This window comes from Notechis scutatus, chromosome 2 (assembly GCF_049901735.1).
Source record: "Notechis scutatus isolate UNSWTSFEM ecotype Mainland chromosome 2, rNotScu1.2, whole genome shotgun sequence".
Taxonomy (NCBI): Eukaryota; Metazoa; Chordata; class Lepidosauria; order Squamata; family Elapidae; genus Notechis; species Notechis scutatus.
Genome location: NC_142010.1, coordinates 172,225,859 through 172,239,519, shown reverse-complemented (window position 1 = coordinate 172,239,519; position 13,661 = coordinate 172,225,859). Strand labels below are relative to the sequence as shown.

Genomic DNA, 13,661 nt, shown 5'->3' with positions numbered 1-13,661 from the left:
TTAAAAAAATAACCACCTTGGTCTTGTGGTTGAAAACACTAGGCTAGAAACTGGGAGAGCCTGAGTTCTAGTCCTACCTTAGGCATGAAAGCAGGCTGGGTGTCTTTTAGTGCAGTCACTCTTCCTTGACCCAGCCCACTTCACAGGGTGGTTGCTGTGGGAAAAATACCGGTAGGAAGAAGTAACAGATATGTTTACTATTTTGAGTTATTTATAGAAGTGAGATTTTAAAAATGAAAATATGCTGCAGAACTCTGGAATATTCCAAAATGTCCTTAACCTTCAAACACACAGAAACTGTTGTTTAAATGGGGAGTTAATCTAACAGCCATGATAAATGCCAACCTTAGTTCACTAAGGTATTTTTTTTAACAGTTGCCAATGCAAAATAAGTCCCATATCATAGATACAAGCACAATATTCTTAGACCCACTTGGCTTTAAGTATTGTATAGAGTAATAAAGGGAAGAAATATTTTAGAAGGATCGAGGATTTTTAAAGGAATCCTAATCACAAAGAATGTGATTAAACAGATTTCTTTGAACTTCCAAGAAATGAAAATTATTTGAAATAACAACAGTAGACTTAAGACTTAGGTTGAATTTTAACACATTGAATACAAATTGATTAGAAACACTATCAAGAATAATACATAAACACTTCACTTTCTAGTACAAGATTTTACAAAAGGAAAACTATGAAACACCTAAATTTTGCAGTATTCAAAAGTGTGTGTATATACATACACACACACACACATATATCAGACAGTCTAAAACGTACTTGCATTGTATTCAAGGTAAGCACCTTCATTACACAGTGTATGTTACTGCAAAACAATCAAAAATACATTCAGACCCCTAAAACTATGTTAAACTATCACACACTTTAAAAGCACTTTGAGGTGCAAAGATGGTTTCATCTTCAAGATATGTAACCTTTCACAATAAAGAGCTCTTTGTTATGTTGTTCACACACACTAAGCGACCTATTATACAGATAAATGCTTTCACATCATTAAAAAAGCCATTAAAAAGTTTGCCCTTCATCTTATAACAATACTAGCTAATTATGCATTAGCTGTACAAGTAGGCTTTATTCTTTCAGACCATCCAATCAGAAAGAACAATGCCAAGTATTGTATCCTTATGTAATATGTACAGCCCAATCCTAAACATGCTTACTTGGAAATAAACCCCAGAACATTCAATGGGGCTTTCTCCCAAGGGTTGCAATCTTTTTAGTTTGTGATAGAGCTGGATAATTTCAAAGCGCTTTTAAAAAGTTGTTTAAGCCTCACAACACCCCTGTGAGGTAGGTATGGTACAAGTATTAAAAATAATCAAGCCTTTTTTTAAGGTGTGTGGCAGAATCACACTGTAAGTGTTTGCCTCTTAGACTCCACGCTTTCCTAAAATTATTGGCAACATGGGACAGAGGAAAAGAATTAAAGCAAAGTGCTGGGTATATTGCTGCTCTGCCAACGAAGACAAGTAGTTTTGGAATGTTTATACAGATGGCTCGACTGACTGAACCTCTTGCCACACTTTAAGCAAGCATATGGTTTCTCCCCAGTATGCACGCGAATGTGCTTCTTGCAGTCTGTGAGGGTCAGAAAAGTCTTGCAGCAAATTTTGCAGGCATATTTGCGAGCACCTTCTACTACCAGGACATTGTGTTCAGATAAGGCCTTTTTACACTTTGAAAGAACATCAGCCGAGGCTCTGGTCAGCTGTGGTGGGCCAGGCTGAGACGAATGCCCGTTTTCAAAAGAGGAAGTAGCCCCGTTCATTAGCAGTTGAGAACTCGGAGCATTGTCTGACATTTGAGAGCTCCGAACAGAAGTCACGACAGGCATTTTGGGGGCTATGCGACGATACCCAGGAAAGCTGTTGGCGCCCCCCCTTGAGCTCATTACCGCCCTTGACAAAGAATGCAATCCAAGGCCCGATCTTGGAAAGTCCATCCCAAATTGCTCTGCTGTACGGTAGCCAGAGGTTTGTACACAAGGCAAGCCCATGACATCCTGCATAGGCCTGACAAAATGCGAGTCTGTGCTCTCATTAAAAGGATTCTCTACATGAGAAACAGAAGCTGAAGAATGACTATTAGCAGGCCCAGATTCTGGGCTAATTAAATAAGAGGCATCACCATCCATTCTGCAGTCACTAGTTGTATTTGGAATGTTGTCCTCATGATTCTGGCTGGCACCAAAACTAGTGGCTCGGCTCTTATTCAGAAAGTTTGAAATACTAAAAGTGGACTTGTGTTCTATGTTATTTCCTACCTCCATAATATGAATGTCCCCCACTCTATCGGTACTAGACTGTGGGTCAGAAAAACTACGATCGCTGCTTTCAGGGCTCAGTTCTATTTTTTCAGCATTTACTCCTCCACCTTCCACTTCAACTGATTCACTTCCCTCTGCTTGGGATGTGACATCACTCACTTCATCCTGGGGCTCTGGAGAACTCAAAGGTTCAGATTTCACCACTACTCTCATGTGTTCTTTTTCACTTAGTCCAACCTCAGGATTCTCACACTGAAAACTGTTTTTTTGAGAAGCGGTGTCTTGATCAAAACTAGTTTCAACTTGAGTCGCCTGCGATGCCATAGACATTTGAGAAATAGTTCCCCCACTGTTGTCAGATTGGCTGGGCACTTGAGGATCTTCCTGAGCACCAAAGGATTGATCAAACATAACGGTATTATCTTCCTGGTTACTCACACCATCGGTCTTAGAATTGTCCACAATTTTCAAGGAGTCTGGGGAAAAAAATTCATCTCGTGAATGAACCACAGTCTGTGCACTTTCAGGAGTAACATCTGACATGATAGAATCATCCATGGAAGGCCGAATGCGTTGTCTAGCCCTTTCTTCAGAAGACTGTTTACGTTTATGGAGACGCCGTATTGGAAAAGCACTTCGTTGTTCAATGTTGCTTCTGACTGACGAGCTCATAGGATTTGTCTGCTCTTCTGTGCTTTGGGTAGAATTTAAAGCAGAGCTCACTATACTTAACCCAAGCTGCTGAAGCATGAAAGACCGCTGCATGCGTGCATTCTGCTCTTGAACTCTATCGCTTGGTGGAGACATGGGTAATGTCCTTGTAGTGAGATAGTGTTTGCATGCTTTTACCACAGAGTTCAAATGGAGGTGAGAAGCTGCTAGCAACACATCCATAACATTGCTCTCTCCAAGCATGAGTGTAGAGGTGTACATCATATCAATGAGAGCAGCAAAAGCTTCAGCTGTCACTACTTCACTGTCTAACTGGATCATATTCATAGTCTGATCTCCTTCTGCTACAGTGAAGAGAGCTCGGAAGTGTGTGCTGCATGCTGCCAAAACAGAACGATGTGCTTTGAAGTGCCTATTTCCAACCACAATGACACAATCACAAAGTTGACCATGAAGCCGTTGATAGTTCAACTGCTGGAAGATTTGCTCAAAGTGTCCTGGAAAATCCATGATCCTACAAAAGAAAAGAAAACATGCTTTAAAAAGATAAGCATATGAACATCTTGGTATTTTATCCCAACCAAAAAAATGAAGTTGTAAAAACAAAAGGGATCCTATTATAGTACAGTTTATAAAACTTTTTGGACTGGGAATACCTTTAGAATTAATTACTCTCACAAAATACTTGCTACAATGGTGTGCTGTATAAAAGGCACTCACTTACCAGAAGACAAGCTGGCAAGTTTATTCATCAGCACTAACAGCATTCCCAAATGTTATCTATCCTCTCCTAATATAAATTTTGGTAGATGAACTCAAAAGAAGCTCTATATTACAGTCATCAATTGTTTTTGATTTTAAGATCTCAAGTCCTATATGAAACCTAGAACCATTTTTGGAAATACAAATTATGGATGATATTGGTATCCTACAGAGCATTTATTTAACATATTGCACTGTCAATTATGAGTCTCTTTGACAATACAGGTGGACCTTGCTTACTGCGAGATCTTACTGACTGCTTACTTGTTCAGCAAGCATACAAAGATATGATGGTGTTGGAAAAATAACTTTGCCACCAAGCATGCATTTATAACCTTTGTAGCTTTTTCAGTCATACGGTATAATTGTCATTATAGTGAGTATGCACTGTTCTGTGATTGACCTTTTTTTTTTTTTTTGCCCTCTTTTCACTCCTCAGAGCAAGGAGGCAATATTTAGGTAATTTCTTCTATGCTAATCCTACTCCCCCCCCCCTTCCACCAGAGCAGATTGGAGAGGAAAGAATTATACGAGAGCAACCAGGCTGCTGTGCTTGCTTGCTCTCTTGTAATCCCTTCCTCTCCAATGTATGTAAACACAAGCAATTCCTTTCTTGATAATTATTCCAGTGCCAGGTAAGCATTCCAAAGGCAAGAGAGTGAGGAAAAGGGAAAACATAGTTACAGTCACTTGAATTCCCACTGCAACTGGTTTGCAGTGTTCCGCGGTCATATGATCATTTGCAATGTTTTTCTGGCCATTGGGGAAAATGGCTTCACACTTATGACCTCAAGATTCATTTAATAACTGCATGATTCAAACTTACAACTATATGATTTTGCTTAATGATTGCCATAAGAATTATCATAAAATCAAGTCCAGTCAGGTGACTGCCTCGACTTACAACCAAAATTTCAGTCCCAACTGTATTCCATGTCATGAATTCATTAGTAATAACAATGAATGGATGCAAATTGCAAATAAAATATTAAGTTGGAGTTTTTTCCAATCTAAACAATAGAAAATACATTCTGTTGTTCAATTTTCAATGATTATATCGAAGTAAACACTTTTGAGAGTCAATTTAGTACAATTGCTAAAGAACCAGCACAGAAACTGAGGGGATTGTGAGTTGTCTGAAAAAACGGGCAGACACTGAGAATTGGATGAAATGTTTCCTTTTCCCTCAAATAATTCAGATACTTTTGTATTTGGGACAAAAATGAATAGAGCCATTTTTAAAAGCTTGGTTTACTAGAAAACATCTTTATCTAAACAAAGTTACCAGAACATCTTCTAATGAAAGCTGAAATATCTTGCATTCAAAATTAGTCTATTTTAAGTAGGAAAACATGCCTATTCCTGAATACCATTCTCGAGAAATATCCCTAACAGCACAAGTCCATCAAAATCCTGGTTAATACAATCTAGTCCTTGGGCTAGAATGTCATTGCTTATTATTAATAAGAAAAATAAACTTCCAAGACAAACATGAGATTATTTCATGGAAAGACAGAAACAATAATTTATTGCAATTTTGCCATTTTCCCCAGCCACCAACCTGCCAGTAGTTCATAGAACTCGCTGATCTAGAAATATGGCATATAATTTGTTATCTTAGAAATCTCCTAGAGCAAGAAAAATAGCAGAGTTGGAACTCCATCTATAATCTTCTGTTTGAATCTAAATGCTGTTGGAAGTTACGATTCTCCTAGGAAAATAAAAAGAAATTTTAAAATATCAAAAGGGGAAGGAAAATTCCCCTAAAAGAAAGGAGAGGTGAAAACACAAGGAGGGTCAGCTCCATTAGCCCTCACTTTGCATGGGATACAGAAAAAGCCTACAAATTAGCTAAGATCCTTTCCCATAGACATCAAATAGATGTCAAACTATAAAATTTGCAAAAGCAAACTCTCAAAGGAAAAGGGAAAAAAAACCTCAGACACATGAAAGGAAATACTCACCAAAACACAGTCATAAAAAGTATGGCAGGAAGGAAAAAATTTACCAAAAGGTATGACAGAAAACTCGAGGTATTGCAACCAGGTGCAAACTGATAGCTACAAAGGATCAGGGAAAAACAGAGATTGGACTATAAAACAATTACTCCTACCAAGATCCCAGGAAGAGATCCCAATCTCAGGAGACAGGAACTCATCACACAAACACAAATCAAAGACTTCAAGAGTTCACTCTTACAAAATCAACCTGAAGTATAAGAAAGGGGGTTTCCTACTCACTTATTAGATTAATCCCAGAAACACTGTAGGACTTCTTACTTGCCTTCCTATTAATAAATTGATTCTGTCTTCCAATGCAGCTGACCAATTATTTTGCAGTAAAATCTCCCGGCCCGGAAATTTGAATCCACAAAAGAAAGAGTTTTGCCTTTTTCCTTAAAGGGCAAGGCTTCTTTTTCCTTGCCACAATGCAATAGTCACATTTTGGAACTAGGGTCAAGTAAACTATAATAAGAGTCTATACATGTTTTCTGAGACTTTCTATAAAAATGCCCTAAATCAGGGGTGTCAAACTCAAGGCCTGTGCGCTGGATCCGGCCTGTGGGGTTAAATCTGGCCTGCAGGACTGGCCTGGAAATATCAAAGGACCGGCCTGTGGGAGGGTGCATTCAGCCCCCCCCCCCCAAGACCAGTTTTCGGCCTCCTCCTGTAGCACTCTGCTGGCTAAAAACAGGCTGCGCAGAGGCCCCATGAGGCCCATTTTTTGCCTCCCTGGCCTCCAGCAGTGCTCTGCCAGACAAAAATGGGCCTCGTGGAGGACTTGTGGGGCTACCGCACAGCCCGTTTTTGGTCAGAAGAATGCTGCAGGAGGCCATGGAGGCTGAAAATGAGGCATGGGAGACCCATGCCCCGTTTTGGCCGGCACAGTGGTGCAGGAGGCATCCGTCCCGTCTCTCCCCCCCCCCCGCCCACAGGAGAACTACAATGCTGATACAGCCCTCAAAGAAAGCCAGTTTGACATCCCTGCCCTAAATAGAAAAATATGAAATAGTTTAATTATGCAGCATACAGTTTTTATAAGTAAAGCTCTGATTTAATCTCAAACATGTCCATTTAAAACCATCAATCAAACTAAAACAATTTTGGCTTGAAGCTTTGGAGAATAAGTTTTAAATAGTAGCATTTGATTCTAAGTGAGTCAGTCAAATATTATAAATAAAAATACCTTACATTTAATATATGTATATACAATAGACTAAAATGTGCTTTTCTGGTTTTTGTTAATGAGCTTTTGAGATATAGAATTATTAATTTTATTTATTGCATTTTTGAAAGTCATGAAGAAATCTATTATCTGCCTTAGCTATTTAACTATATTCACTGAATATATTTAATAATTTGGATTTCTAGTGCTTATTACACCAGGAGCCATCTGTGGCCCTTTGTCTAATTTTATACAGAGGTATATAGTCCAATAACAGAAAAGAAGGGAGAAGAGAAAAACAAATGAAAAAACTCAAACTAAGAGAGCAATGGGAATAAATCCTCTGCAATAATCAGTTCAAAGCTGCTAAGACGGATAAAAAAGGGAGCAGGCAAAATAAATATAGCAATGGAAATTGCACACAACTTCTGTACAGATTATAAGATATTTGCTGGGCCAGGAAGAACATTGAAATGAATAGGATATATCCAGTTCTTTAATATACTGTCTTTAAAAAAAACACCACCACCAGATTTTTGTTCCTGGTTTCACCCTCCAACACACAACAGTTTGCAACAACTGCAAAAGCCTTATGGACTTGCTCTGTTTTTGTACCTTGACATATTGCCATACTCACCAAAATTCCCCATTCAAGATAACAATTAAACAAATGACTGTGGTTCTCCTTTATATTTGTTAAATTCCAGAAATGGTAGAGCTTCTTGTATTAGCTAGCCCAAACATATAGTGTTCATGCAGCTTCAGCTGAAGAAAGTCTCTATAAAGTAGAAGAATTTACCCTGTGATCCTCAGTATCTTGGAATGGAGTCATCCCAATCTCTTGGTATTCACTTCTTTAAAAGTGTTGGAAGAAATATTCTTCTGGGTTCAGTTCCAAGTGGGAAAGCTTCTCATCCCTTCCCTTCCCTGGCCCCATTGAGATCTATCATTATCTCTGTGTTCGTTGTTATGTGGAAAAGGGCTGTAGGTGTCTTGCGAGGTTGGTTATATTTCTGCTGACCTCTATGATATGGATTATTGCTTGGCATGGAGCCTCTGGGCAAATCTTGAGGCTGACTGCGAAACCAAGTTTGTTTACAGTATCGGCCAAAATGCCCTGTTTTACCACATTTATAGCAATGTTTGCACCTACATTGCCTACACTTGCCAGCATCCCTGCCTGATACCAGCAGTCCTTCACTGTACTTGCCTGGCATTATGGTGCATGGCAACAAAACTCTTAGCTCTTCATGTCTCTCTATCTTCCTTTTCATATCTTTTTATTCCTCTTTTAATTTATCCCTTTGGTCATAGACAAAGTTTGCGATTCTGCGCAACTCTGCTATTTCCAAGGTGGGCCAGTTAGCTACAATACAATGGAAGTGATCCCTGATATCACTAGTAGCCTGGTCCACAAAGGCTGAGGCTAAAATTCTGGTCCTTTTGGCAGCTTGGGTCTAGGTGGGCATATATCACAGCTGCCTCTGAGAGATGAACCCAAAAGGCATCAGGATTTTCCTTTTGGGTTGTCTTTTGAAATCCTGACCAGTTGAGGGGCTTTTTTCCTATTTCCTCTAGGGCTTCCATTAGATTAGCTTTTGCCCTTTAATAGGTTGGTTGGTTATTTGTGCTGTTTTCTCAAAATAGTTTCAATAGTTCATCCTGAGTTAGGAAAACATGCAGTAACTGATTCATGTCTTCCCGGGATGGGTTGTGACTCTGTTATTGATTTCAGGGTTCAGATCACTGCCCTGAATGTTGGTGTGTCTTTCGTCCAAATAACAAGATCTGAGCCGTTGAGTTCAAGTCTCAAGGAGACCCTCCCGGGCAGGGTCCGTGGATGCTCTCCCCGGACACAGAAGGTCCATGCCGGCTGGGTTTTGATCTCCGGACCCTGTCCGGTGGCTAGGTTGTCCGGGAAACCACCAGAGTCGCCAATTGAGGAAAGGAAAAAGAAGCCTTTTGTAATAGGCAAAGTTCTTTCCTTTTGTGGATTCAAATTTCCCGGCTAGGAGAAATGCAAAATGATTTGGTCAGCTGCGTTGAAAGTCAGAATCAGTTTATTAATAGGAAGGCAGGTAAGGAATCTCACAGCGTTCCTAGGATTAATCTAATCTTGTGAGTAGGGAAACCCTTTTTTATACCCGTCAGATCCTTTGATTTTGTAAGTGTGAAACTTTGTAGTCTTTGATTTGTGTGTGTGTGATGAGTTCCTGTCTTTTGATATTGGGATCTCTTCCTGGGATCTTGGTAATTGTTTTATAGTAGCTGTTTGTTGCATTAGGTTGCAATATCCTGAGTTTCCTGTTACGCCTTTTGATTTGCTTTTCACAAATTTTATAGCTTGCCATCCATTTGATTTCTATGGGAAAGGATCTTAGCTAGTTTGTAGGGTTTTTTTCTCTGTATCTCATGCCTGTAATTTTCTCCTTCCTTTGTTGTGAAAAGTAAGCTGGCTCCAGCTATTGTAAAAGCCCTACTTGACAAAGGGTGGGGGCTGATGGAGCTGACCCTGCTTGTGTTTTCACCTCTTCCTTTCTTCTAATGTTTTCCTAGAAGACAGGGGAATCACAACTTCCAACAATACAAAGGGATATATAGCAGATAGATCAAAAGGTGGAAGAGGAGTGCCATTCTAAGTAGCTTGCTATAAGGTTCTATACTGCATTTGGAAAAAAAAATAGAATTATAAAAATAGAATTATTACTTCGGAGAAGAGAAGAAATTTTTTTTATCGGTAGTTTGGTCTATGGCAAATTAACAAGATGTAAAAGATAGCCTAGGTTAAGAAATCTGTCCTTATATGTGTAGGCTTGCGCACATCAGGATGGGCTTCTTAAAAAGGTGTTGGTTTTAAATGGATTATATCATTGATGAAATTATTTTAAATAAAATAGATTTCCATCATAAACATGCTAAATCCTTATTTAATTAAGTATAGATTTCACACACATGAAAATCCTATTTCCATCAATAGCCAGAGAGATATCTTCAAGAGCCACTTGAAAAATACTCTGCTACAGTATGTCATTCCTTATTTCCCATGTGCTATTGGCAGTAATGGCAAAAGATGCAAAATTGATACAACCATAAGCTCTTGTGCTGTTGTGATGCTTTGTTTTGGGGGGAGGTAGTGCAAAAGATTCAATATTCAGGACTAGGAAGCTGGTTGCATTTTCTCACCTTTGGCTTCTACTGCATATTTATCTAATATGTTATCTAAATGCTATAAATATTTAATAAGCTACCTGTCACAAATATAGGACCATTTCTTTTTCTTATATACAGTCTTAATGTCTATTTGAGATAGAATAATTTAGGATGGTTATATGACTGTGGTGCCCACACTTTTCTTGAATAAGTTAATACTGTTTTCAATCTGAGTTTGACATTACAGCTCCAACATAAAACAGGATAAGGAGCAAGTAATTATGGTTTCATGGTCCTATTTAGTCACCTCTAACTTTCAGAAAGGGATGCTTTTTAATATTCCTTCCAAATGGATGTTTTAATTTATTTTGTTAACAATTCAACAGTTTCAAAGGTTTACAAAGCTATCTCTTAATGGACAAGTGGTTTTTATCATGCGCTATATATAATTATTACTCTATTTTGATCTCAGAAAAGTAAGGAGCAGCAAGTATGTACTAGCAATGAAAAATATTTAATTGCATTTGCCTAAATAAAGTAAAATCTACACCCTAAAACATACTTTTATCCCACAAAAAATATACAATTTAATAGCGTATAGCAATCCTTCTGAAGCATATTTTTAAAAATTAATATAAACGATTGCCTTTTAGTATACACGACTATTCTGAGGGAACAGAATTCAAGATAAAGTTGCATCTTGAGCTTCTATAAAAACATGGGTGTTTGTGGACTTCTAATCCTTTAAATAAAAAAAAAAAAGATACAGAGTTAAGGAAGAGCAGAAAGGTTATGGTAAAACTCTGCAGTATGTAGAAAGATCCCAGGTATAATCACAAGCACATGAAGATAGGAAGAAGAAAGATTTCTGTCTGAAACTCCAAATAGTTGTTGTACATTGGTACATTAGTCTAATACAGGGGTGTCAAACTGGATTTCATTGAGGGCCACATCAGGGCTGTGTTTGACTTCGGGGCCAGGCTGGGCATGACCAGCTCAACATCACTTGTGTTGGGGTGCCTGTGGCGGCCCAATGCTCTCCCGGTGAAAACAGGCTCCCAAACTCCAGTTTTGGCTGTGATGGCCTCCTGCAACCCTCTGCCAGCAAAAACAGAGCTCAGGAAGACCGCCTGTGGCCTTCCGGAGCTCCGTTTTCACTGGCAGAGGTACCGCGGGCCAGTCCTTTGCTGTTTCAAGGGCAGCTTCGTGGGCCAGACCTAAGTATCCCGCAGGCTGGATCTGGCCTCCAGGCCTTGAGTTTGACATCCCTCATCTAATACAATTATACAGAAAAACAGGCTAATCCAACAGAAGTCTGTTTATTTCCCTGTCACTTTACTTTCTCGTGTTATTTCTATCTAATTATAATATGAATATAGCAGAGAGAAAAATGCACCCCATAATAATTCTGAGGGTTTTTTTTTTGTATGACCAACCTTAATAGCAGTTAGTCAGTGTATTTTAATACACTAAATAAAAGGAACAAAATGAAAGGAACGTTAAAGCTGTTAGTTAATACTTGTGTTTTATTTAAGGTTCCTTTCATCTCTGGTACTTGGGATATCACAACAAGCTGCCATGCAGATTACCCAAATGAAAAGAGTCAGACATGGAGACTTCTAAACTATGTTTTAGAATTATCAGACAAAAACTGTGGCCATGGGAACAGTAGCATCATTTACACCCTGTCACTTCCTATCCTTCACAAATATTAAGATCTGAGTGAGAAGTTATCTAAACAAGAGTAATTTGTAATTTGAATATCCAACACTGTAACTGATAATTATCCTGAACTAGACTGACTTGTTGGTATTTTTCCATAGAACCAAATCAAATCTCAAAATAAACATTTAATAAACACCATCAAACAAACGCCATACATGCTGTTGATATTCCTAGTAAGAGATAACATGTAAGGTACCTTGTTCACAGCCAAACCTCCTCAAAAAAAATAGGGTTCTAGTGAACTTAACCCACAATGTTTAAAATAACTAAAATGTTAACCTATGTATTTGTTCTGGAAGTCCCAATTAAAAAAAAAATCCTGACAAATATATCCACCTTTCAATCCAGGATACCAAGGAAATTAATCTCTACTGTTGGGTAGGTTCCTATAGGAAGAACAGCTTTAGAGTTTCACGGATACAGGCAAGATTTTTTTTTTTTAAAGATACTCAAGTTCAGCTTTCAAGTACCTGGACTTTTTCCTCCCCCAGCAAAGGCCCAAACCAAATTAAACTCAGCAACCAAAATAGGTATTTGGAAGGGAGGAGACAAGAGCAAAACTTCACCCCAACCCCCCACACACACACACACACGCCCCAAAACAGAAGTTTCCAACCGGCCGAGCAAAGCAGCGCTCTATGGAAACCCGCTTCTTCGGGGAGGAGAAGAGCTGAATGACCCCTTTCAGAGCACCAGAGTCAATTGGGGAGGCCCCTCTCTGGCTTCTCCAAAGCAACAGGCCCATGATAAGGTCTGTGGACAGAAAGCGAACACGCCCCCCACCCCCCCCCGCTCCAGGCCTCCTCAGGCCACTCACCAGTCCATGCCCCGCCCTCGCCGGGAACCCGGGAAGGGGGGAAAGGGGGCGTGGCGGCGGCGGCAGCAGCAGCAACCTCGCGCTCTCTTTTCGTTGACAGTCTGCGAGAGATTCACGCCGCCCCCTCGGACCACCAAGGAGCATGCGTGCCTCACCCTTGAAGCCCCCCTCTCACAAGTAGAGAGGCCGGGCCGCACTGGGAAGAATCGGGCGGCCGACACCAATCCCCGCCTTCACCAAGCACCCGGCGGAATGCCTCCGCGCGCGGATCACGACCGGCTCCTCCGCTCAAGCCCAAAGCGCAGAAGCGCGCGCCCTCGAGAGCTCAGTGAAGCCCACCTCCTTCTCCCCCACCACACACACACACGCGCGCACGCCCCTCCAACCGCCACACGCATCGTCTCGCCTTCCACTGCCCCCTAACGCGCCCCTCGCAGCCAATCGCAGCGCAGCGCGCCCGCTGCCGTCTGCCACGCCCCTTCCTCGCGCGCGCCCTACATTTAGACTCGCATGTCATTGCCCAATCACAGCTCAGCGCGCGCCCAACATTTGGTCGTCTCTTTGTAACTGTCGTTGTGCACGGCCTCACCTGCGCTGGAAAAAAATAAGGCGACGATCGTCCCCTCCCGTCCCGAACTCCGTATCTCCGGGAGGGAGGGGCACCCGTTGTTCTCTACTCCCGTGGCGTCCGTTTGTCCTTCCTTCCGTTCCTTAGGGGGCGGACTCACTCGCTGCCAGTCTCCGCCTTTCTCCTCCCCCAAGCTGTGGCGGTACTCCAGACGGAAGTGACGTCACGCAAGTGGTCGCCCACTCGCGGCTCGCAAAATCCGCCGGAGACTGGCATTTCGACAGTTGGAGGAGGACGTTCGGCGCGTGCGTGCGATCCTTGGTGAATGCAGAAGCCGGGATTGCTTCTTGGTAGTTGCGGATGGAAAGTCCGCAAGTGACTTAGCACTAAACCAGAAATTTCAGAGACCTGCACCATTGCGTGTGTTTTCCTAAATGGGGGATATACTGGAAGGAGAAAAAGTCGGAAGAATAACGAATTCTCCCAAGTGTTTTCGCATACGTATATATGTA

At 40.8% G+C, this 13,661-nt stretch overlaps 1 protein-coding gene across 4 annotated transcripts; it reads right to left on the bottom strand.

Moving 5' to 3' along the window:
• Positions 1–585: 585 nt before the first annotated feature.
• ZBTB5 (zinc finger and BTB domain containing 5) lies at positions 586–13,314 on the bottom strand. Of its 4 annotated transcripts, none has more exons than XM_026672963.2 (2): positions 13,171–13,314; positions 586–3,476 (listed from the first exon to the last, which is right to left on the bottom strand). In XM_026672963.2, exon 2 carries the CDS (start codon positions 3,470–3,472, stop codon positions 1,448–1,450), a length of 2,025 nt encoding a protein of 674 aa, XP_026528748.1. In that variant the 5' UTR covers positions 3,473–3,476; positions 13,171–13,314; the 3' UTR covers positions 586–1,447. The 4 variants fall into 4 exon arrangements, with proteins under 4 accessions (XP_026528748.1, XP_026528747.1, XP_087813532.1 ...); XM_026672962.2 differs by lacking the exon at positions 13,171–13,314 and adding an exon at positions 12,582–13,029; XM_087957406.1 differs by lacking the exon at positions 13,171–13,314 and adding an exon at positions 12,737–12,954.
• Positions 13,315–13,661: the final 347 nt, after the last annotated feature.